At 43.9% G+C, this 25,311-nt stretch overlaps 1 protein-coding gene across 2 annotated transcripts in view; it reads left to right on the forward strand.

The window, feature by feature from the left end:
* The window catches only part of FRAS1 (Fraser extracellular matrix complex subunit 1), a 407,808-nt gene that overhangs the window by 373,283 nt on the left and 9,214 nt on the right, over window positions 1–25,311 (forward strand). For both annotated transcript variants that reach the window (XM_048211952.2, XM_026509896.4), the window contains 8 exons: window positions 597–829; window positions 3,477–3,637; window positions 5,612–5,826; window positions 11,112–11,262; window positions 12,693–12,800; window positions 13,780–13,939; window positions 17,943–18,059; window positions 24,816–24,982. In XM_048211952.2, the coding sequence (XP_048067909.2) occupies window positions 597–829; window positions 3,477–3,637; window positions 5,612–5,826; window positions 11,112–11,262; window positions 12,693–12,800; window positions 13,780–13,939; window positions 17,943–18,059; window positions 24,816–24,982 (1,312 nt within the window). The remainder of the gene's footprint in view (window positions 1–596; window positions 830–3,476; window positions 3,638–5,611; window positions 5,827–11,111; window positions 11,263–12,692; window positions 12,801–13,779; window positions 13,940–17,942; window positions 18,060–24,815; window positions 24,983–25,311) is intronic.

A 25,311-nucleotide genomic window follows, 5' to 3' on the forward strand; every position in this document is an offset into this window, starting at 1 on the left:
ATCTGTTGAAAGACCTTCAAAAGCCAGTAGGTGTCAGAGGCCAAGTTCTCAACTTCAACTCTTCATGTTATTACAAACTTTACAGTGTGTGTGGTCATTAGGTGGGGGCTGGAGGGAGGGACTAGCAGTAGGAAAGAAAGAAAAATAACTCCTGGGAAGAAAGCATCTCCCTTCTGTATCCTGACACTATACCCTCAGCAAAAGTGACTTGGAGGCCAGCCAGTCTTAAGGGAAGGGCTGGAAACCATTGAGTGGTCCTGATGCTGACCCTATCTATAAAGAGAACAATACTATCACTGGTCACCGGCCATCTCCAGGCTCTCGCTGCAGTCTGTCTGCTTGTTCATTGTCTGACATGCTGCCTTAGGCTGTCCATACTCACTGCTCTGTCCCTGGCTCCTGGGAGAAAGTCATTAGTTTTGTGGTGGATGAATGAATAGATAGATGAGTGGATAGATGGATGGACAGAGAGATGATGGATGGTCTGCACAAATAACCCTGTACCAGAAGCTGGTCGTGTCATATCATCCGGAAGATACAGTGTAAGGAGCTGTTTAAGGAGTATCCACGTCTGAAGTACTTTTTTTTCCCGGTAGGTCCTGGATAGCATTTACTTCAGCCGGAGGTTCCACGTGCGTTGTGTGGCAAAGGCCGTAGACAAGGTGGGCCATGTGGGGACCCCCTTAAGGAGCAACATTGTTACCATTGGAACAGACAGTGCTATCTGCCACACCCCAGTGGTAGCCGGGACAGCCAGAGGCTTCCAGGCTCAGTCCTTCATCGCCACCTTGAAATACCTGGACGTCAAGCACAAGGAGCACCCAAACAGGTCAGGCAGGTGGTGCCGTCCACAATGCGGGGGCTCTGCTTTGTGTGTTTTCTGGGTGAGACAGATCAATGAGTGACGCTTCTGTAAGATAAGAATAGTGGTGATACATGCTTCAGAAAAAATTTAAATTCCTCAAAGGCCTCCTAAAATCCGGCCCCTGTCTGTCTTCTTAGCCTCATGTCCCTTGCCTCTCATTTTCACCTGCCCTTCTACCCACACAGAATCAAACTGAAATCAAATCCCCAGAGCTTCCAACTCTTCCATGTTGCATGCCTCCGCCATGCTGTCCCTCCTGACTGCAATACTCCCGGCCCCCTTCCACTTACTGTAGTTAAATCCTATTGTCCTACTGTACCTAGCTCATGACATCCCTTCTAGGAACTTCCCCATCATCTTTCCCAATTTAATTTGGAAGCTCCTCCTTCCGGCTCTCCTGGCACCCACGGTTGCCTCCTTTAGAGCATTATCCTCATTCATTCTGGCTGTCCCCACAGTAGAGGATGTGAGGGGGATCTGGCTGTGACATCTGTCACCCCACTGATCGCCAGGGTTGATTCGGCTGATCTGGCTGGCTAGGTGGGCGTCCCCTTCCTCCCTCACCACTCGAGGTGCGTCCCTCCCAAAGCTGCACGCTCGGTCGAAGAGGACGACCTTCCCCAAGAGAGGAGGACCAATCTTTGGTCCAGGGTATACGAGTAGCTGTGCTCCCTGCTAGAACCTGCAAACAAGCTCTCAAGGTCCCACAGTAGTTGGTGAGGGCAGGGACCATGATGATGATGATGGTGGTGATGATGATGAGGAGGATGATTTTTGGATCCCCTATCGTTGGGACGGTACTTCTTGGCACCTAAGAGATACTTGCTAAATATCTAGTGAACAGAGTAATAATACCATTTAAACTGAAAGTCACTGGACAGATGTGCTTTTATTTTTTCCGTGCTCCCATGATTTTGATGGAAGATAGATGCTTTCATATTTGCCAAGCAAAAAAGAATTCATGTGTATTATACATATTCATTAAACCTTGTGCTAATTGTACGTGTGCCTTTATGAGCAACTGAGTTCAGAGAAAGGGGTTCATTTGCATGGAGGAAAAAACAGATTTAAATATGGAGCCAAGAATATGCAAATTCTTTTTTCTAACAGAATGAGATTTACTTTTGTTAGAAAGCAGTAGCAGAAGTGCCCAGGGCACTACTGACCCCTTCCTAGCAAAAGAGACATCCTGTTCCTATTCCAAGGTTCTGATTCCTCTTAAAAATGTCTCTTGCGGGGTGCCTGGGTGGCTCAGTCATTAAGCATCTGCCTTCGGCTCAGGGCGTGATCCTGGAGTCCTGGGATTGAGCCCCACGTCAGGCTCTTTCGCTGGGAGCCTGCTTCTTCCTCTCCCACTCCCCCTGCCTGTATTGTCTCTCTCTCTGTCAAATAAATAAATAAGATCTTTAAAAAAAAAAAGTCTCTTGGGCTTTTGTTCCAAGAAACAAGCTGTAAAAACTCAAAGGCACCCTCAGTCAACATGCTGAAAATTTAAACTTGTACAATGAAAATAATGCAGCCCATAAGTACATTCTGTTTTATCACAGTCTTAACCAATATTTATTAAGCTCCCGTTTTATTTAGAATTTTTACTACATGCTCTGGAGAAACAAAAGAAGTGAAGGCAGCGATCCTTGTCCTCATCGTGGGGACGCAAGATAAACAGAGTCTGAAAGCATACAAGAAATAGCAGCCAATATGAATAAGTTACAGATGTCCCAGTGCCAAGGCACCTAAGCTGAGAAATGTAGATGAGGGGAGAGCACACTGCAAATGGGGGCCAGTGAGGGCCTCCCACATTGTTGGAAATTGAAGGGGGAGAGGTGGGAGAAGTCTCAGTTAGGAGGAGACAGTAGGGGTAGTGGGATATGACTATTTTTTTATGGTGTTATCAGTATTCTATTTTTTATTTTTATTTATTTGTTTTTTAAAGATTTTATTTATTTATTTGACAGAGAGAGACACAACGAGACAGGGAACACAAGCAGGGGGAGTGGGAGAGGGAGAAGCAGGCTTCCCACTGAGTAGAGAGCCCGACGCAGGGGTCAATCCCAGGACCCCGGGATCATGACCTGAACCAAAGGCAGACGCCCAGCAACGAAGGCACCTAGGCGCCTCTTTCTAAGATATTGTCTTGGGTAGGAATATTGGCCTTGGAGTTTAAAGAGCTCAGTGATGTCATTTGGCACAAATACTTTAAAAAAATATGAGCGTCGGCCCTACCCAACCTCCCCCAGACACTCCCTGTGACAGAGAAGGGGAACGGCACCTCTATCAGTGACTTTGCTGTAACTCACAAGGAAACAAAGCTTCCATTAAAGCAAAAGAAAGCTTTAAAGTAATTTGTGGTTGTGATGTTATCTTTTCTTATTCGGAAGAAACAAATGTGATTCTTGATTGCTATCAGTTCTGAGCTGGAGGATCTCTCGGCGGGAGGGGTGGGGGACAACCCCACGTGTACATCATACCCTTGTGTTCTTACACGGGCAGCTTCAGGACAAAGAACGGGGAATTCTCTGGTGAAGGCAGAGTAAGTTACGAGGAAGAAATGTACCAGGTTAGCTGTTTCTAGCGTGCACCTAAACACTCTCTCTGCCCATTTTTGCCTCAGAATCCACATTTCCGTGCAGATCCCACACCAGGACGGAATGCTGCCCCTCATCTCCACCATGCCGCTGCACAACCTGCATTTTCTGTTGTCCGAGTCCATCTACAGACACCAGCACGTCTGCTCCAATCTCGTCACCACCCGCGACCTGAGAGGCATTTCAGGTGAGGGACGACTTCCGTGCTGACTATCCCGTTCCCGCCCAGCGCCGTGGCCCTGAGGGACACAGAGAAGTGAACTCTGCTTTCCTGTCTCCCGGTCCTCAAAATCTGCGTGATGAGGAGAGTTCCTTCCTTAGCAGGCATCCAGACATAGGCAGCTTAGACGGTGAAGTGAATAGGGAAAAACAAGGGCTTTGGAATCAAACCGACTCGGGTTCGAATCCCTTTTGCACTCTCTACGCAACTGAACAGAGATAGCTGGGCTTCCCCAAACCACTGCTTTCTTATCTATGACATGAGGATAACAGCTGATACCCATCAGGGTGAGGATTTAATTTGCGGACATGTTTAAAGCACCTGCCATGGTAGCTGTTGCTTCTTTCCCTCCCCCACAGTGAGCATGTTTGGGTCTGTGCCCTAAAATCTCCTTACTGCAGCCTCTTTCGAAAGCTAAAGTGCAGATGTCCCGTGTTGTAGGATGGGTTCTCGGGGAGCGGGAGCTGAGATGGAGTGGGGGGTGCAAGGTGTTTATTGGGGATCAGCATCCGCCAAAGGGAAGGAGAGGAAGCAGAATTGGGCAGAGGGGAAGGTCAGACTACAGTCCAGCACCGACCTGTAAAAGCCTCCACTGACTCTTGGGGGAGCTCTGGAGAGAGCCCGTCTGTCCCACTCACCCTACTTCCAGCCCCAACTGTCAGGCCTTTCTGTCGCACCTCACTCAGTCACCGATGGCCAGGGCCCCCGCAAGGGCAGCCTGAGGAGCCAACGTGCCCCGCGGACACAGGCCCGAAGTTGCTGACAGCCACAGAGGTGCGCCCCTGAGCTAGCCATAGCAGACATTTACTCTACAAAGACTCCTGTCCGTTTCCATTTACCTTAGCAAGTGCACATTAAATGCGTGTTCCCTCCCTTGACAACTGATGAATCATTTACCGGTGTTTTGGAAGATAGAAAAGCATTCATATGCTCTTTCATATTCATTAAGCATCACTTTAGGTAGTGATGGTCTTTATACAGTGGAGATTAGTTGAGTGTAAATTATTTGCAAGTCACCGAGCTACGCATGAAAGTATAACGGGTCCACGTCTGCAGCCGCTGAAAGAAACATACTCTGGTTATAGGCTGAAACTTTGTATGTCTTCCTACTTAAACACAATTAAATTCAAGACATGTTAACTGAGATCGCAGTCCTTTTGGGGGCAGAGGACCGGGTGCTGGTGTCAAACATTGTAAGAAATGCATCAGCTCTTTCAGAATACTATAGTTGCTTTTAGTAGTATAAAGAATTTTAATCCTGATATTCTAAAATTGTATCTGTATTTAGCTCTCTGCTGCATTAAGGTCTTCCTTAATTTAGAACAGTTCAGTTGCTTGGCAGCATTTGATCCAATAATTTTTGCCCGTAGCAGGGAGGTTTAGTCAAGCATCATTAGCGAGCTATTTACTCATTAACACAAAATTAAGATTTTTTTTTTCCAAGAGTTCAAAAACCATAGGAGGGGAGGAGGAAGTCAGATGTTTGTTTATTGGCTTTACATAAAAGCTATCTAAAAAAAAAATCAGCCTAAAAAATAGCAATTCATCAACAAATTTTCCATATAGTAAATCTGTGTCTTCAAGGATTGACTGCAAAGCTTCAGTATGTTTTCTTTTCCAAGACACATGGGGCCACTGAGCTCTGACTCCGTTTATAGTACCATTTGCTCACCTTTTTTTCTGGGGTTCCCACAGTCTCTTAGAGGAGTCTGTGACCTTAGTCACTCTATTTAACCCATGGCAATGGGAAGTCTAGCTCCCCTCGCCTTCTCACCCAGTGTATTTTGGGAGCCCTGGGTTGCTTCCTAACAGTCTCAGAGTGAGAGTAGGCTACCTCAGTCTCACAAGGACACATCCCTTCTCCCCACTCAGCTCCTGAGCAGCCAGTGAGGGCCATGCCCAAGACTGAGTCACTCTTCCTTGTTCCTCCCTCCCGCACAGAGGCAGGGTTCCTGGACGACAGGGTCTATGACAGCACGGCCCTGGGGCCTGGTTACGACCGCCCCTTCCAATTTGACCCCAGCGTCCGGGAGCCTAAGACCATCCAGCTCTACAAACACCTGAACCTGAAGAGCTGCGTCTGGACCTTTGATGCCTATTACGACATGACCGAGTTGATTGACGTCTGCGGGGGGTCTGTCACTGCCGACTTCCAGGTGGGTGCTCCAGGGGCTTATTGGAAGGTGCGCGCACCTGAGTGCGCTTCTGTTAGCACCTTGCATCCAGCAGCCCCAAGAACTGGGATAGCCAAGGGAGTGTTCTTTAGAAGTCCCTTAGCAGCATGGTGGCTAAAGGGAGCCCCCCAAAGTCCGCTAAATCAATTAATTGGAAAGTTAATGTGGAAAATGTTATAATGAATGTGGAAAAATTTACTGTCTGGTGCAGCCATTTATGTAAGAATCTAATATTTACTTCTGTAGATATATGTGTTTTTTCCCTCTAGGTATATTTTGGAAAGCCAAAAGGATTTACATTTGATGGTAAGGTTATTACAAAGTAGATGGATTCTCTTCCACACTTGGGGAAGTAAGTCAAAATGAGGTGCACCCTTTCAGAAGACAAGTAGAGCACTCTCTTTTTAAGCATTATGGGGAAAGAAGTGTTTAAAACACCTTGATGTCCATACCTAGTCCAAACCTGTGCCAAACTGACAACCCTTGCAAAAATGGACACTTTTTAAGATTTATTTATTTGAGAGAGAGAGATGGAGCACAAGTGAGGGGGAGGGGCAGAGAAAGAGGGAGAAGCAGACTCCCTGCTGAGCGGGGAGCTCTATGTGGGGCCCATCTCAGGACCCTGAGATCATAGCCTGAGCTCGACGCAGACACTTAACAGACTGAGCCACCCAGGCGCCCCGATACTTTCTCAATAGTTATTAATCATTAGTGACAAAAGAAAATTTTAGTAAGAAGCCATCGTCCTAGGAGGGCAGTTACATCAAAGGGACTAGGCTAATACGTCCTCATGGAAAATTCAATCTGAAGCAGATTCTACCCAATTATGAGTGGTTATCTGAATGAACCAAAAATGACGTTTGTTCTTCATTTCAGATCAGCTTTAACCACACTGAAAGAGGGACTTCTGGAGGCACTTAGTGTGATTATTTTGGGAACATGTCTTTGATTAAAATTTGTTTTGTTTCTTTTTTTTTTAATAATTTTTTATTATATTATGTTAGTCACCATACAATACATCCCTAGTTTTTGATGTAAAGTTCCATGATTCATTAGTTGTGTATAACACCCAGCGCACCATGCAATACGTGCCCTCCTTACTACCTATCACCGGTCTATCCCATTCCCCCACCCCCCTCCCGTCTAAAGCCCGCAGTTTTTTCCCAGTGTCCATAGTCTGTCATGGTTCATTCCCCCTTCTGTTTACCCCCCCTTTCTTCTTCCCTTTCTTCTCCTACCGATCTTCCTACTTCTTATGTTCCATAAATGAGTGAAACCATATGATAACTGTCTTTCTCTGCTTGACTTATTTCACTTAGCATAGTCTCCTCCAGTCCCGTCCATGTTGCTGCAAATGTTGAGAAATCGTTCTTTTTGATGGCTGAGTAATATTCCATTGTATATATGGACCACATCTTCTTAATCCAGTCATCTGTTGAAGGGCATCTCGGCTCCTTCCACAATTTAGCTATTGTGGACAGTGCTGCTATGAACATTGGGGTGCATATGGCCCTTCTCTTCACTACGTCTGTATCTTTGGGGTAAATACACAGTAGTGCAATTGCTGGATCATAGAGTAGCTCGATTTTTAACTCTTTAAGGGACCTCCACACTGTTTTCCAGAGTGGCTGTACCAACTTGCATTCCCACCAACAATGTAAGAGGGATCCCCTTTCTCCACATCCTCTCCAACATTTGTTGTTTCCTGCCTTGTCAATTTTTGCCATTCTAACTGGCATAAGGTGGTATCTCAGTGTGGTTTTGATTTGAATTTCCCTGATGGCTAATGATGTTGAACATTTTTTCATGTGTCTGTTAGCCATTTGTATGTCTTCATTAGAAAAGTGTCTGTTCATATCTTCTGCCCATTTTTTGATTTGTTTATTTGTTTCTTGTGTATTGAGTTTGAGAAGTTCTTTGTAGATCTTGGATACCAGTCTTTTATCTGTAATGTCATTTGCAAATATCATCTCACATTCTGTGGGCTGCCTCTTAGTTTTTTTGACTGTTTCTTGGCTGTGCAGAAGCTTTTCATCTTGATGAAGTCCCACAAGTTCATTTTTTCTTTTGTTTCTCTTGCCTTTGGAGATGTGTCATGAAAAAAGTTGCTGTGGCCGATGTCAAAGAGGTTGCTGCCTATGTTCTTCTCTAGGATTTTGATGGATTCCTGTCTCACATCGAGGTCTTTCATCCATTTGGAGTTTATCTTTGTGTATGGTGTGAGATAGTGGTCAAGTTTCATTCTTTTGCATGTAGCTGTCCAATTTTCCCAGCACCATTTATTGAAGAGACTGTCTTTTTTCCACTGGATGTTTTTGCCTGCTTTGTCAAAGATTAGTTGCCCATAGAGCCGTGGGTCCATTTCTGGGTTCTCTGTTCTCTTCCATGGTCTATGTGTCTGTTTTCGTGCCAGTACCATGCTGTCTTTGTGATCACAGCTTTGTAGTATAGCTTGAAATCCGGCAACATGATGCCCCCAGCTTTGTTTTTCCTTTTCAACAATTCCTTGGTGATTCAGGGCCTTTTCTGGTTCCACACAAATTTAGGGGCTGTTTGTTCCAGTTCTTTGAAAAATGTCATTGGTATTTTGATCGGGATAGCATTAAAAGTGTAGATTGCTCTGGGTAGCATGGACATTTTAACTATGTTAATTCTTCTGATCCATGAGCATGGAATATTTTCCCATCTTTTTGTGTCTTCTTCAATGTCTTTCAAGAGTGATTTGTAGTTTCTAGAATATAGGTCCTTTACGTCTCTGGTTAAGTTAATTCCGAGATAACATATGATTTTTGGTGCTATTGTAAATGGAATGGTATGTTTTGTTTCTTTGTAATGCCTCTCATTCTGTTTCACTCTCATTTCACATGCACTACTGCCCTCTACCGAAAGGAAAATTAAGGCTTTCTTAGGCCTACTTTCTGTTTCTGCAGTTGCATGACCTACATTCACTCCCCAAAATCCAAAGCTAAGTGATTGGTTCCTCCTCTGGCCTCTCAAAAATTAGTATTCTGTGTTTTCCATGCTTTTACTCTAATTACGTTTTTAGGTATCTTTGTTCAGAATGTGAGTCAAAATCTCAAAGACCAAGATTTCTCAGTATATATGCCCCACTTGTTAAACCAACACAGAATAGACACACAGAAGTACTTCATTGCAGTCTGTTTCTTTAAAAATGGTTGAAACAGCTGGTATATGGTAGAAAGAATAGAGAACTTACAACCAAGCCCTAGTTCATATCTTCCCTCTCATAACTTCTCTGAATCTCATCTGAAATTGTAACCAATCATCTCAACATGGGAAGGTACTTAGCACAGTGTAGGTATATCGTAAATATTTGTCAAGGTTTAGGTGTTTTTTTTTTTAAGGATTAGGAAAGAGTATCATGAGGGCTAAAGGATAGAAAACAGAAACAGAGGAGGGAAAATTAATTTTTCTTATCAACTAAAGAATTATTGAGGTTCTAGTATCAACAATTTTGAGATTAGGCCATGTGTTTTTAACAAAGCCTGTATATTAAAGGGGGAGAATATGGTGTGAGGTCCAGATAAAATCTGGAAATTTTCTAAAGAAAACAGAATAAGGCATTTCAAAAGATATTTGTTAATGAATATGGAATTAGCGGAGTCTTTTGAAAAACTTGGTATCAAACCTTGAATCCCTGATGCCATTGAATATAAAAAAATATTGTAGAAAATTAAAATGTTGATGTCCCAAATATTGATGAAACATTTGGCTCTTTTCCTGTTACCCATGGAAACACTTTACATTGTGTTTTAAAACAAAAGAAAAATGCAAGTTCCATAGTATATTATAGTATTTTACCATTGACAAAAATAAAATTTTTTCAAATTAAACTTTTTTGTTATAAAAGGAATAATATGTTTACAGAGGAAAATATAAAATGAATAAATCAAGTCCCTCATTCATACACACGTATGCACAGTTAGCTTCCCCATGAAAACTTCTGCTTGTATTTTGTTATCTTTCCATCCAGTTTTTGTTCATTGCATAGTAAAATAAAAATTTTTGAACCATTAATAGTGGTAACAGGAATCCCCCTTTTTTTTTTTTTAAAGATTTTATTTATTTATTTGACATAGAGACAGCCAGCGAGAGAGGGAACACAGCAGGGGAGTGGGAGAGGAAGAAGCAGGCTCATAGCGGAGGAGCCCGATGTGGGACTCGATCCCACAACGCTGGGATCACGCCCTGAGCTGAAGGCAGACGCTTAACCGCTGTGCCACCCAGGCGCCCCATAACAGGAATCCCCTTAGAAGAAATATTCTCTTGGAAGTATGATATGCTGCCTTTTCAAAATTATTTCAGTGAGGCATTGTATGAGGTGGGAAATTACGCAAGCATATGCAGCTCTGAACTGTGTGTTGCTAAGTTTCCTAGATATGATATCCAAATCCCATGACCTCAGTTCCTGTTGCAAGAGATGTGACTACTCACTAAAACATCCAAGTCAGCCACATTCATCCCAAGGATCCAGACTTGGGCATCTTTCCAATTAGGGTTGATTCAGACTCTCCTACAGGTCACTGAAAAATATGGTCAGTGAGAGACTATGTACTAATCCTTTGGGAATAACTGGGTATCTTCAACATCTTAGCCAAGTCTTCCAGCAATTGAACAGTGGAGGCAAAGCTCCTTCTCAGTCTTCAGAGTGTTTTTGTTCAAATGTCACCTCCTCAGAGAAGCCTTCCCAGATCACCATATATGAAGAAGCATCCTGGACACTTCCCATTCTTTTCCTTATTTTTTAAATGTATGCATTGCCTCACTAAACTGTATGTTCCATAAGGGCAACGATTTGGGTTCTTTCCAGTGTTGAGGGAGAAGCTCAGTCTGGTGCATAGACACCTAGCACAGTCGTGGGCACTTGGTTAATAATTATTAAATGAGGGACACCTGGGTGGCTCAGTCGGTTAAGCATCTGCCTTCAGCTCAGGTCATGATCCCAGGGTCCTGGGATCGAGTTCTGCATCGGGCTCCTTGCTCAGTGGGGAGACTGCTTCTCTCTCTGCCTGCCGCTCCCCCTGCCTGTGTTCTTTCCCTCCTCTGACAAATAAGTAAATAGATAGATAGATAGATAGATAGATAGATGATAGATAGATAAAATCTTTTTTAAAAATTTAAAAAAATAATTATTGAATGAGTCAGTGACTAAATGAGGGAGTAAAAATCGAACTGAGATGTCATAACCATATGCCTTTTCATCCAGGAAAGAAATAACCCTCTGTGTGCACCATTTATGTTGGCAGGTGAGAGACTCTGCTCAGTCATTCCTGACCGTTCACGTGCCTCTCTATGTGTCCTACATCTATGTGACAGCCCCCAGAGGCTGGGCCTCTTTGGAGCACCACACCGAAATGGAGTTTTCCTTCTTCTATGACACTGTTCTCTGGAGAACAGGTATACCCACTGACATCTTAACTATCCCTACTCTATATTCAAGCAAGATTAAGACAAAGTAATAGTGACTTTTAACAGGAGCTCCATTCTTCATCCCGTTGTCCTATATACAGTCAAAGGAGGGCTGCCACTCTAGGCCAAATGAATAAAGTGAACTAGGTTGCTCTTAATATATATTTCCTTTTCCACGCACCTGATTTGAAGACGTTTTTGCTCCTTAAATGCCACGAATCACACCATTTTTAACTAGGAGCAAATGAACATGATTTTACTCCAGAAGGATACCTCTGAACCCCTAATGGGCAGTATAGGAACCCATCTGTCACTCGCCATCCTCCACTCTGGGTCCCTAGCTTTCCAGATTGAGTTTTTCATCCCTGGAGGCCTTCCAGCATCAGCATATATGGACATGGTTCTTCTCAGGCACCACAGATCTATGTATTAGTGACAGCCCCTCAGGTAAGAGCTCACACCTTCCTCCTGTCTCCCCCAAGCCGCCTTGTCCCACAGCTACCACATGATGCCCCAAACTCATCTCCCCTTCTGCTGCTCCCGTTCTCCCTGTCAGCATCCCTGGAGGTGATTTACCCGATCTGAGCGACTAAGCAGCTACAGGAGTGTTCTTTAGACAGAGCTTCATCTCTGGTAATGGAAAGTACAGTCCTTTCTTCTGTTGAATGCTTTGAACTCAAACCATTTGTTTTATATTTCTCATAGGAAAATAACTTCAGGAAGTTTTCACCCTCTGGGTCCGATAATTTCTTGAGCTTTGGGATTCTTTTTAAATGTTGTTTTTGCCCCTCCTTTGGTTACCCTTTGGTATTGGATCATACTGAACTCATTGGGCATCATGGTTGTAATTATCCTCCTGAAAGCCATGGTTTCCTTATGTCATGCCATATCTGGCTGGCCTTCTACAAGCTAATCTTGAATCATGCATTGGTCTGAATATAAAATGTAGCCACCAGGACATTGCTTATGTTCTGTTGAGTCATGAAAGGTGTCCTTGTGAAGAAAAGCAAACAGAGTCTGATGCAGATGCACTGTCATCACATGATGCTGTGAAGTGGATGGTAAGAAATTTAAGGACCAATATTTTCGAGCAATGGGCTAGGGCCCTGACTCTGGCTAAGTGGCATTTTCAGGTATGAAGAAACTATATCAAGGAGAATGGAACTGTAACAAAAAACAAACAAACAAAAAACAAGACCAAAAAACCAGTAGAATGAACTGTCATACAGTTTTAATTGGCAAATATGTCTAAATAGATACTATGCTCATATGAGTATATAAATTTTTCTTAACTTACATTCAAATTACTGTGCAGCTCTACTTAGAGGTATCACTGGGACAACTCACATGTAGGTTACTATCTGGGAGACCTTCTCCATGCCCTAACTTGGATGTTTTGTGTATGATTGCCTGCTCAGGAATCCAGACAGACAGTGTGCTCTCTGCAAGGCTTCAGATAATAAGAATCTACATTCGAGAGGATGGCCGTCTCGTCATTGAATTCAAGACCCATGCCAAATTCAGAGGTAATATCAGTGTAGTTTTTCCCCCAATGTTTTATTAAGAAACATTACGAATATAGACAAAAGGCAAAAGACTAGAACAATGAAAAACAAAGTCAACACTTGTTTACATTTTGCCATATATGTACGCATCCATACTTATATGCATACCCATTTTTTGTACCACATTTGAAAACAAGTTGCAGACTTCATGTCAAGTTACCTGAAATATTTCAGTGGACATCTGAGAACAAAGGCATTCTCTTACATGTCACAATGGTGTCACTACATCTAAGATATTTCAGATTGATCCAATAATATCTAGTCCCTGTTCACAGTCACTCTATTGTCCTACAAATGTCGTTTCCAGTTGTTTTTATATTGTTTTATATTTATTTTATATCTGTTTATATAAAAGGAAAGTGGATCCAATCAATATTACATATTACATTCTGGCTGTTGTATTTTCTTAGTCTCTCAGTCTAGGAGTCTCTCTACTTTTATTTATTCACGACACTATATGACTGCAGTTTGAAAGAGCAGAAGTGTCCTGCTGAGCGACCTTTACCTTTTCAATGATGTTTTCAATTGTTTCTTTCTACCCAGGACTTGAGCGGCTTTAAATGTAATTTTTTTTTATCTGAAACTGATATTTCTGTTTATAAACTACCAAGACTTTTCTGCCTCTAAGAAACACATTTTTTGAAATTCAAAGCTAAGTGTAGGGCCCCTGTTGTTATGAATATGCCCCACCATTTTCACAAGGAACATTCGTGTTGTTTATAAATGTATATGCATAATGACCATCCTGAGTAGGCTGATAGACTGGGGTGAGATGCCATGCTGTCCAGCCAGGGTGGAATATAGTCTAAGGTGTGAGAGGGTAGGTATAACCTTAGTTGTTTGGTAGAAGAATATTAATTTGGTACTAAGGCTTTATAGGGAATTCATCTCACGTACGATAAAACTTACAAATAAGTGTGTGTGTTTCCCCTTGAAATAGGACAGTTCGTGATGGAGCACCACACCCTCCCTGATGTGAAATCATTCATACTGACTCCAGACCACTTAGGAGGCATTGAATTTGACCTGCAGCTACTGTGGAGTGCTCAGACTTTTGATTCTCCCTATCAACTCTGGAGAGCCACAAGCTCTTATAACAGGTGAGTAGAGGATGGGGGTGTTTGGGGGAGATCTGAAATGATCTCAGTCTCTTTCAGAGGCTTGGAAATATGGCTTTCTTTTTTTTTTTTTTGCAAAAGTTGGATTTCCGTTTTAAAGGGGGAGTAGAAATAACCCTCTGACAAATAGAGAAAGAAACTAGGTAAGTCAGATCAGCTTGTGCTGTGTGAACGAGGAAGTAGTTACCCTTATTACAAGGATAAGACTGAGAAGGCTGCGTATCACTTCTACTCACATCCTATTGGCGAGAATTTGGTCACATGACACATCTCCCTACGAGGGAAGCTGGGAAATATGTCTAGTTAAAACCTTAGTGGGGCGCCTGGGCGGCTCAGTCGCTTAAGCAGCCTCCGTTTCAGCTTAGGTCATGATCTCAGGGTCGTGAGGTTGAGCCCTGCATCAGGCTCCACGCACAGCACAGACTCTGCTTGAGATTCTCTCCCTCTCCCTCTGCTCCCCCTCCACTCACGTTCTCTCTCTGTCTTTCTCTCCCTCTCTAAAATAAATAAGTAAATAAAATCATTAAAAAAAAAAACCTTAGTGTAATAAAAAAATTTCAATCTAATCACTACAATCAGTTCAAAATCCAGTATTTTGGTTATCAAGTCGAGATGTCACCCTTATGGCCCAATCTTCTATAAAATAAATAATAAGATTTCTTTCTCTACCACACCCAAAATAGAGGTAGAATAGGAATTGGTTAAATACTTAAAATATCTCATTTGTAAAGGGGAAAAATAGGAGAAACACAAAACTATTACCATAAAAAGGATAATGAGGCAACCAGGAGTCCGTCATAAATATTATTATCCTCATTTTATAGATCATGAAATTAAGATTGGTATTTAGCATGAAATTCTTGTTCCAGCTTTATAGTTAAGAAGTAGCAGGTTGTCTTAAGGATCATTTTCAAAAACACTTCTTTAATTGTGAATTTTAGGTTTTATATCAGGTATTTTTTTAAATAATGATTCCTTTGAAATCAATGTGTAATCTTCAAAGGCTATGCTTCTTAGAAGCTCATGAGATTATACACATACTTTGTCCTAATTTATAGACATGGCAACTGTCCTCTTTAAGTCCTCCGCTGACTCCCCACTGCCTACTGGATGAAGTTCAAATTCTTTACTCAAAGCCTATACCCTCCCCTCTAGCCTTATCTCAAACCCAGCCTTCTGAACCACTTTAAATATCTCACCAGCCCCTGAACCCAGCAGCCCATCTGTACCTCCATGCCCTTGTAATTCCCTCTGCCCTTCCTGCTCTTTCTCTCTTGCAGACCTTGAACTCCTCTGAGCCCCAGCTCAAAGGATACTCAGATACTGACCCATCTGTGATACCTTTCCTGACTCCCCATACGGTGCTAGAAACCCCTCCTCCTCTTCCCACTTTGTCCCAGCTTCTACTGGAACATGGCTCCTTATATTACATGCTCTAAGTAGAGTCCCATTTTCCACTAGCTTGTGAACTCCCCGAGGGTAAAGCCATGTCTGATTGATCTTGAGTCCCCAGAGCTGCAGGTTTTAGCACATGTTAGGTCCTGAATAAACATCCTTTAGGAGCTTATGTTTGAGAAAAAGAGATAAAAATATATAGAGAAATGGCAAAGAGTAGAGCAACATCCAGCATGCTGTGCTATGTGCGCTGTGAGAGGCATGGAACGTGAGACCATAGCTGTTCAGGGAGGGCTGGGAGCTGTACAAGGCTTCCCAGAGGAGGTGGGCCAGCTCGTGCTCCATGTTGCAATATGAGAAATGTCTAGTTCGCAGAAAGGAGAGGAGGAGACCTAGAGAATTAAAAACCTGCATCTAGGGCCTTGTTTGGCATATTTGCAGGGATAGTGAGGAAATGGACCTAACTCATATGTAGGGATGAGAAAAGTAAGACTGTGGGCTTGGCAAGCATATACTTTGTCCTACATTCATTTGTTCAACAAATATTTATTGAGCATTTACTGTGTGTTAGGGAAGGTTCTGGGCACTTGGATACATCCGCGAACAAAATAAAGATCCACACAGCATTTACAGTAAAGTAAGAAGACACAAAAAAGTGGCCAAGTATAGCAGAACATGTCAGAAGGTGGGGGAGTGCCATTGAAAAATAAAGATTTAGAGGAGGCTGTAAGGGGAATCAGGAGTGGGGGGACATTGTGATTTCATTTAGGATGTTCAAAGTAGGCCTCATGAAGAAGGTACATTTGAGTAAATACTTGAAGGAGGTGAGGGAGTTCGCTGGCAGGGTTCCTGAGTTGGCAGCATGTCTCACATCCTGGGGAATTGCAAGGAGGCTGGTGTAACTGGAGTGGAGTGAGCAAGGAGGAGGAGGATGGGTGACAAGCTCAAAGAAGTAGGGGGATGGGGTGGGGCCACCACGGGAGGCCTTGCAGTCCGGTGCTTGGACTTTGACATTTACCCTAGAGCCACAGCAGGGTTTGAGCGGAGGAGTGGCATGATCTGGCCTGTTTGAAAGCAAGGGTTCTGGCATGGACAGTTCTGCCTGAGTAAGTATTTCTATTAATTATGGGTTACTATTCACATTATGCATGTCAATTTTCATGTAATTCAAATATGAAGTACAAGGTCTCATCTCCTGCTGGCCCAAGGTTTAGAGGAAGAGAGAGATCATGGAGGAAAACAGCAGACATATGGCCTGTCAGACAGGAAGGGGCTTAGAAACTCAGCCCTGGGGGCGCCTGGGTGGCACAGCGGTTAAGCGTCTGCCTTCGGCTCAGGGCGTGATCCCGGCGTTATGGGATCGAGCCCCACGTCAGGCTCCTCCGTTATGAGCCTGCTTCTTCCTCTCCCACTCCCCCTGCTTGTGTTCCCTCTCTCGCTGGCTGTCTCTATCTCTGTCGAAGAAATAAATAAAATCTTTAAAAAAAAAAAAAAAAGAAACTCAGCCCTGAAAGTTTGCATGGTTTGTCAAAAATAGTGGTGGAAAAGTCAGGTTTAGACCATCTTGCAGTTTCCAGCTTCTGCCAGCCCACTAAAATGACCCCAGGATGTGTCATACAAGGTTTATTTGTTTATTTTTCTAACCAAATCTTTGCTATCACTTTATGAATAAATAGATAAATATAAAAGGAATGGTCAAAAAACAAACACAGCAAATGTGAGAACTGTCACAGATTGCTCACAACAGTTATAATTAAGATTCATAACCCTGCACTCTTCATTCAGTGGATGGCAGCCTCCCAAGACCCTTGAAGAATCTTCCTGAAGTCTCTGGCTGGCTGGCTGTCTTCCAGGCAGCCTGCCAGGGCTGGGGCTGCTACTCCATGACAAGTGTGGGAAATGAAGTAGGAGAGGGGACAAGGCTCCCTGCTCTTGGTGTCATAACCAACAGAGTTCTGTGATCCACCGCAAACAGGGAAGTTTGCAGCGCTGAGTCTCCTAAGAGAAGAGAGATTGTTCTTCAACTCTGTGAAGGGCTGAGCCTGTAGTTTGGAAGAGGAGCCCGGAAACTGAATGCTAAGGAAATGGGGGTGCAGGCATTCTCTGGAGTAGGCTGTCCTGTAACCCTGAGGCCTTTGCCACCACTTCTGTCAGAGCAGCCGCTGACGTGTCCACATCTTAATCTTTTGCAGTTGAGAACGTGTTGAACAGGCGGTCCATCAACAAGAAACACTAAACGGAAATTGTCAAACAAGTTTCTTGGAAATCTAAAGGAAGTGGCCAGTTCTGTTTTATCTTCACTTGAACCTTTTGGGTTTTTGTAAACAATATGCCTTTCTCAGCTTTTCCATGAAAAGGACTGGAATAGGTTAAAGGCAAGTCGCTGTGTTGAACACCTCTGGATACTACCCTGACAGTTAAAATAACCAGTGATGGATTTCTGAAGATTGTGTCTGCAGACTCAGAAAGGCGGTGGGTGCTGAGCACAAACACCGTCTGAACAGTGTTTAAGGAAGTCAGCGTGTTTCTGGGTGAGTAAGCAATCTATGCGATGTCCGCTCTGACCGCAGTGTGCTCTGCCCGTTTCCAGGAAGGACTACTCGGGGGAGTACACCATCTACCTGATCCCGTGCACCGTGCAGCCCACGCAGCCGTGGGCAGACCCCGGAGAGAAGCCTCTGGCCTGCACTGCGCATGCCCCGGAAAGGTAGGGCACTACGGCAGATCCTCATGGTCTGTAAATTCTCCTACTCGCCAAAATGTATTTGTAACTGCAAGATCAGCTCTGGGGATGCCTTCGTGGTCATTCGCTGACGTGCAGACTGGCAAAATGTTGAGTCACCCGACACACACAGCCCCGGCTCAGGTCAAGCAAGGCAACACCCTACCTCCTTCTTTCAGCTTTCATACTATAAACAAGTATCCTTTTCATGGTCTGTGTATGCCCTGGTTTTCACATTTTTGTGCTTTTGTATTGGTGATTTCGCCGTTTATGACGGCTCCCAAGCCTAGTGCTGAGGTGCGGCCTGATGGTCCTGCGTCCGAGAACCCTGTGACGGGCCGCAGGTCAGATAGACTTTCTGGGGCATCGGTTTTAAGTGCTGTTGCCACGAGTTCTATGCTAACAAATTAACAGCATATTAAATAAGGTGATTTATACAGAAACGTGCATGAAACAGGGCTAGGTATTGGTCCGTCGGTGAAAATGTTGTGACCAGAGGCTGCAGGAGCTCTACCCTGTGTTTCCCCGAGGAGCAGTGAGTCAGCAGTCACTGACGCAGTGGTCACTGGGACTTTATAGAACATACTTCCCAGAGTAACAAGAGTCGACCCTACAGCAGCCGGTACCCACCTCAGACCTGAGACTGCCCACGTTGCTCCATATGTTCACTCATCCAGCCCGTGTTAATTCAGCTCTTACCGTGTGCTTGGCTCTGGTCTGGCATGGAGATTATAGCAGAGGATTAAAAGGAACCTCTGCTCTCAGGCAGCGTATAGTCTAGCGCCATCTTTCTAGGAGCTGGGCAACGTGGAAAGGATGTTGAGGACGGAATCTGACATTATCATAAAGAAGATAATTTGGAATGTGACGTTCAAATTAAGAAACTAAGAATGGGCCATTGGATTTGGCGATTGAGACGTGGTTGATGATCTTGACAAAGGGCAGGCTCGGTGGACTGAGGGGCTAAAGCCTGATCAGACCACGAGAGACAAAGGAGAGAAAGTAGAGACAACAGGGATAAACTGTGCCTAAGGTGTTTTATTACAAAGGGTATCAGAGGAAAGGGACAGTAGCTAGAAACAGATACAAAGTCAGAAGAGGTCTTATTTGTGTTTTAGACTGGGAAGTATTTCAGGATGTTCATAGGCTGGTGGGAGTAGCCCTATTGGTCTCTTAGGTAAAATTTTTTTTTTTAAAGATTTTATTTATTTATTCGACAGAGATAGAGACAGCCAGCGAGAGAGGGAACACAAGCAGGGGGAGTGGGAGAGGAAGAAGCAGGCTCACAGCGGAGGAGCCTGATGTGGGGCTCGATCCCATAACGCCGGGATCACGCCCTGAGCCGAAGGCAGACGCTTAACCGCTGTGCCACCCAGGCGCCCTCTTAGGTAAAATTTAATGTTGCGGCAGAACAAGGGAAAGTCTACAGAGCCAAGCCTTTGAGTAGGGTGGGGATAGATCCAGGGCGAGAGGGGAAGGGCCAGCCTTCACTAGAAGCCCAGAGCCTTCATCCAGTGAAAGAGGAAGGCATGTGGAGTGCTGGGATGGAGACGAGGGGAGAATTGGTACATTGCGAGGACGGGGATGACGAAGAATCTGATTAAATCTGTTTTCTCCATAAAATGAGAAGCTAAGCATCAACTGGAAGTGAGGAACACTGAGGTTTGAGAAGAGAGGAGGAAGTGAGGCCGTCATCTCAGAGTGGGCAAGTGGGTGTGCTGGAAGGTGACCGATAGCAGCGGATAGAGCAGTGCTGAGAGCCCGTTGAGTTGTTTTAAAATTGCCCTATCATTGACAATAAGATAAACTGTGCATATTTAAGGTAGATACAATTTGATAAATTCTGACATATGTATACACCCATGAAATCATCACGACTAACATAGCGAATATATCCATTTCCTCCAAAAGTTTCCTCATGCCCCTTGGCAACCCCTCCCTCCTACCCCACCCTAGCCCACCCCTTTCTCCAGGGTCCATGATCTGCCTCCTGTCACTACAGATGAGTTTGCATTTTCTAGAAATTTATGTAAATGGCATCAGCGAGTATGCATTCTCCTCTGACTTCTTTCACGCGGCACGATTATTTTCATGCATTCCGGTTGTGCATAACAGCTGTTTGTTCCCGTTATTGATGGATTGAATTCCGTGGTACAGATATACTGCGGTTTATCAGCTCATCAGTTCGTGGACATTTGGGTTGTTTCCAGTTTATGGCTATGAGAAATAAAGCTGCTATGAACATATATGTACAAGCCTTTACACGGACATGTGCTTTCTATTTTCTTGTATAAATGCTTAGGAATAGAATGGCTGGATCATATGATAGATATATGCTTAACTTTTTAAGAAACTGCCAAACTGTTTTCTGAAGTGTTTGTTATGTGTAACAGCATGTGTACCTTCCCGCCATGAGTGTATTCGTGTTCCAGTTCCTGGTCAAAGTGGTCAGGGAGGGCCTGTGTGATTAGAGAATTAATGAGCAGAAGTAACAGAAGGGCTGAGCTGGGAAGTCAGGAGGGGGTAGTTAGAGAGTGAAATGCTGTGAAATGAGATTTGGGGAGGTGGCGCATAGTAGGACTGGGAAACATGAGTGGTCATGGTGGGGTGGACAGCAAGCTCTTTGGAGGTGAAGATATCAAGGAACTGAGAGCTGAAGGATATTAGATGATTCATCCATGTGAATGTTGAACTCACCAAGATGGATGTCAGCTAAGTGAGGGGGAGAAAGTGACCAAGAAAACGATAGTTGGCGGCACTAAGGAGGAACAGAGGGCAAATAATCAGGTAGATATGCTGGGAGCTTTGTATTCACCTATTCAATGTTTTAAATTATGAATATTATTTTAGAAAGAAGAGCCTATATAATGCCTATATAAAACTTCGAGTAATAGAACATTATCTAGTAGGAATTGCAACTGCATGAGTATCTCTTGGGCTGGGCTACTGAGTAGTAATAACTAATGATCGTGTATGGAGAGCGTACGGTGTGGGAGACCTTTACCCATCTCTTAACATTTACTTCTCACCATAGTGTTCTCCCACGATATTGACACCGTTATTTCCATTTTATCACCAGTGAAAGTTGGAGTCAAAGGGAAAAAAAACAACTAGAGCATTCCCAGTACCTTTTAAATACCCTGAGTCCCCCTCCGGTTGCACGCGGGTAACCACTAGACTGATCCTTTACTTGTTGTCCCTTGTTTGATTCATGGCTTACCTCATATTCACTTCTGCATGCTTTTGCATGTTTTCGAGCGATATAAAAATGTCCTACTGCACAAATTCTCTCTGCAACTTTTCTTTTTTGCTCACTGAATCACTTCTTGATTCATAAGTGTATCCACATTTGTGTTGATTCACGTAGCTGTGGTTTGTGCTTCTCTGCCTCAAGGTCTTCATTGTGGGAATAGTCCACAATTTATTTGACCGTTCTGCTTGGCGTGTAATTCCACATTCTACTGTGAAGAGTACAGTATGTGTCTCTGAGCGTACATATGTAAGAAGAGTTTCTCCAGGGTAGCTGCCAGACTTTTTTTTAAAAGTCTTTTGCCATTTGAAAATGGCGAACAGGAGCAAAGAAGACACCAACCCACCTCCACCCCTGGTGCTGAGGGTGTGGGAGGCCGCAGAGGGAAGAGTGTTGTTGAGTCAGTGTACTGAGGCTTCAGAGTTGGAAATCTTTGCCTCACACCAGGGAGATCGTTACTTGTCGGGTCCCTGTTATTCCCAGGGTGACTTTCCATAGGGCCTAACCTTGCTTTTGACCGTCTGTACGGCTCCACAGGAATGCAATGGAACTGCAACACAAAAAATAACCACGACTGACTCGGGGAATTTGGACTTAATTCAAAAGAATTGTGTCTCCTATAATGCCTGTTTTGTGAGGTCTGTCAGACCTTCTAACCTTATAAATCACCATCATCGGCTCCTTCCATTATTTGTTCTATTTAATCAGTAAATACTTATTGGGTATCTTAGGTGTCAGGCACTATGTGGAATCTGGTAATACCAGTATCAACAAGAAAAACCTGTTTTGCTGAGTCCGCTAAATGAGCTCTTGGTGCAAACAGTGGTTACCTGGAAGTTGTCAGCCCGAGCTTGTGTAGGTTGCTCCTACATCAAGTTCCTCCTGCACCCCGGCCCTCTCTAATCCACCCACTGGAGCACTTCCAGTTAAAAGTAAGCAATGGTCAGAGGGACTCTGTTGCAAGTGTAGAGCGTTGAAATTATCACTCATGCATTATTCTTCAACAAATGTATGTCAGAAGCTTGGTCAGCAATGAAGATACAGCAGTGAGCAACTAGATATGGGTTGTGATTCTATGGAACCTGTAATGGATGAAGCAGACTTCGACCCAGTTTACATTTAAAGTCGCTTTATTTAAATAAAATGTCAAATCATGATAAGTACTGTGAAAGAAAAGTGCAGGGTATAGTGAGAACAAATGATAAGGGGCACCTGGGTGGCTCAGTTGGTTAAGCATCTGATTCTTGATGTCAGCTCAGGTCATGATCTCAGGGTTGTGAGATCGAGCCCCCTGTCTGCTTAAGACTCTCTATCCCTTTCCCCCCTCCCTTGCTCTCTCTTTCTCTCTCTTTCTCTCTCTCAAATAAATTAATTAATGAAATCTAAAGAAGAGAGAGAGAGAACAAATGATAAGGGGTCTGACCTAGCCTGGAGGGAAAGAGAAAGAAGGTGAACTTTCCAGATACTGTGGTGTTTGAGTTGAGATCTGGAGGATAAATAAGAGTTAACTAGGCAAAGAAAAGCAGGCAGGGGAGGAGTGTTCCTGCAGAATGTCCAGCAACGTCAGTGTCAGGAAACTTCAAATTCATTATCACTAATCTCAAGTCGACCTTCAGGTCTTCCCAGCAGAAAAGAAAACAGTTCCCTAAGCAATGGCTTCACTCTCTCACTCTTCTTAACTATTTTATTGCTTTCCGCTCAAATTGCTGTATCTCCCCCGTCCTCACCCTCAGCCAATTATCTTGTGTCCTTTTTCACAGAGGAAACAGAAGAAATCTGAAGAGAACTCACCCAAGCTCCTACCATCATATCTACCCACCCCCTGCATCTGCACGTACATAGCTGTCCCTAGGAAGGAACATTCCTGGCTCCTATTCCAAGCCAGCCACCCCACTGTGCACTGAATCCCAAATCCTCTCATCCACTTTATAAAGAGCATTCTCCTCTGTGAAACACTCCAATCAGCATTAAAAACATGTAATTTCTCCCATCTTTAAAAAAAGTCCTTTCTTGACTCCATTTCTCCCCACACACACATTTTCTCCTTCCTTGTATTCAAGTTACCCCTCAAGAGTTGCCTAGACTTGCAATTTCCAGTTTAGCACCTTCTGTTATCTCTTGAGTCCAATGCCGTGAGGCTTCTGCTCTCATCCCTTAACCTAGCCTGATCTTGTCAAGGTCACCAATGACTGTGTCTTACTAGAACCAGGGGTTGAGTCTCATCTTTATTTTTGCGACGGCTTTACAACAGTTAACAGTTGTTCAGTCTCCTCCTTGGACCACTTTCTTCAACTCAGCGGCAGTGTCATGCTCTGTAGGCTTTTCTTCTACCCACCGGCTTTTCCTCACCATTTGCTCTGCTGGTTCCTCCTCTTTTCCATTGCCTTTGAATTTGGAGCACCCTAAATGCCGTGCTAGAACTGTCTCTTCTCTCTCTGTTTTCACATGGTGGTCTCATTCGTCATTCGTTCTCAAGGTTTGAAATACAAAGGAGCACCTTCAGCCCAGGGCTCACCTCTCACACCCAGACTTGTGCATCAGATTGACTGCTCTGTCTCTCCACCCGGCTCTGATGTAGGCCTCCCGAGCTGAACATGCCTGTCACTGAATCCCTCCTCTTCCTCCACCAAATCTAGTCCTCCCACAGTTTTCCCATTTCAGGTAAGGGTAGCTCCATCCTCCTAGTTTTCCTCTCACTGAGGCCTTCCGTGGCCGCCATATTAAAAATTTTCAGCTGAACCTCTTCCTAGCATTCCCTTTCTCTGCCTCGTATTTCTCTTTATCACCTGTTTCCTTCTCGTGTACTATATGTTTTTGAACTTATTTTATTAACTGACTCCCTATTGGAACGTATTGTCCCTGATGCATATGTTTTTCTGCTTTGTTCAAAGATGAATTCCCATTACTAGAACAATGTCTATCATGTAATAAAAGCACAGTGAATATTTGCTGAATAGTGAGTCCCAAGGCAGTAGAAATATGGAGTAGAGAACATGTCGAGAGACCTAAAGAAGGCCAGTCTGGCTGGAGGAGCCCTTATGTGCCAGAGGCTGGGAAGAAAATAGCAAATTCAAAAGACCAAGAAAGAAGGCCAGGGAGGAGTAAGGAGTGAGGCAAGAGAGTATTTGTTTAACAATGTCTTGAAGAATGGGACATAGCATAAATACATTTGGATCTGGTTGAAAGAGTCATAGGGCAGGCAGATCTGGGAAGGAGAAGTCTAGGCAGGGCACCATGGCAATGAGCCCTTCAGCAATCAAAGAGCACCCTTGGGGACCTTCAGAATGAAAAGGCTAGGACAAGCAAAGAGTACAATAGAGTTCTAAAGATGAATTAGATTATTTCTCCCACACACATCTCTTTATCAGTGATTATTTAGCACCTGCAACAAAGCGCTGTTCAGAATCCTGAGAAGGGTGGGAAGGGAGGACAGCGCGAAGTTTACAAAGTTGACCCTGCTCTCAAGGAGCTCTTGTTTCTCCTGCATTTAGATTCCTGATCCCCATTGCATTCCAGCAGACCAACCGCCCTGTACCAGTTGTGTATTCGCTCAACACTGAATTTCAGCTCTGCAATAATGAGAAGGTGTTCCTGATGGATCCCAATACATCTGATATGTCACTGGCAGAAATGGATTACAAAGGGGCCTTCTCAAAAGGTAAGTTGTTTCGTTCGCCTGCAGAAAGAGACTCCGGCTGGGCTTGAGATGCTTTAGGACAGGTCTCTGGACTAGCATCTCTGCTCATTGGCTTTCAGGCAATCTGCAGTGAAGATTCCCCTGCGCTTGGTTCTAGGACAGTCAAGGTTTAGTCAAGGAACAGACCCATATCCTTCCTTCAAGTTGTATCAAAATAAGATCACATATTTGGTACTATAATGATGGGTAGTGTGGTACTATGGAAAAACACTGGTCTGAGTGGTAAGAAGACTAGGGTTTCCGACCAGATTCTAACAAGCTGTCTGACTTTGAGTAAGTTGCTTTATCTC

Source organism: Ursus arctos, unplaced genomic scaffold, assembly GCF_023065955.2.
Source record: "Ursus arctos isolate Adak ecotype North America unplaced genomic scaffold, UrsArc2.0 scaffold_9, whole genome shotgun sequence".
NCBI lineage: Eukaryota > Metazoa > Chordata > Mammalia > Carnivora > Ursidae > Ursus > Ursus arctos.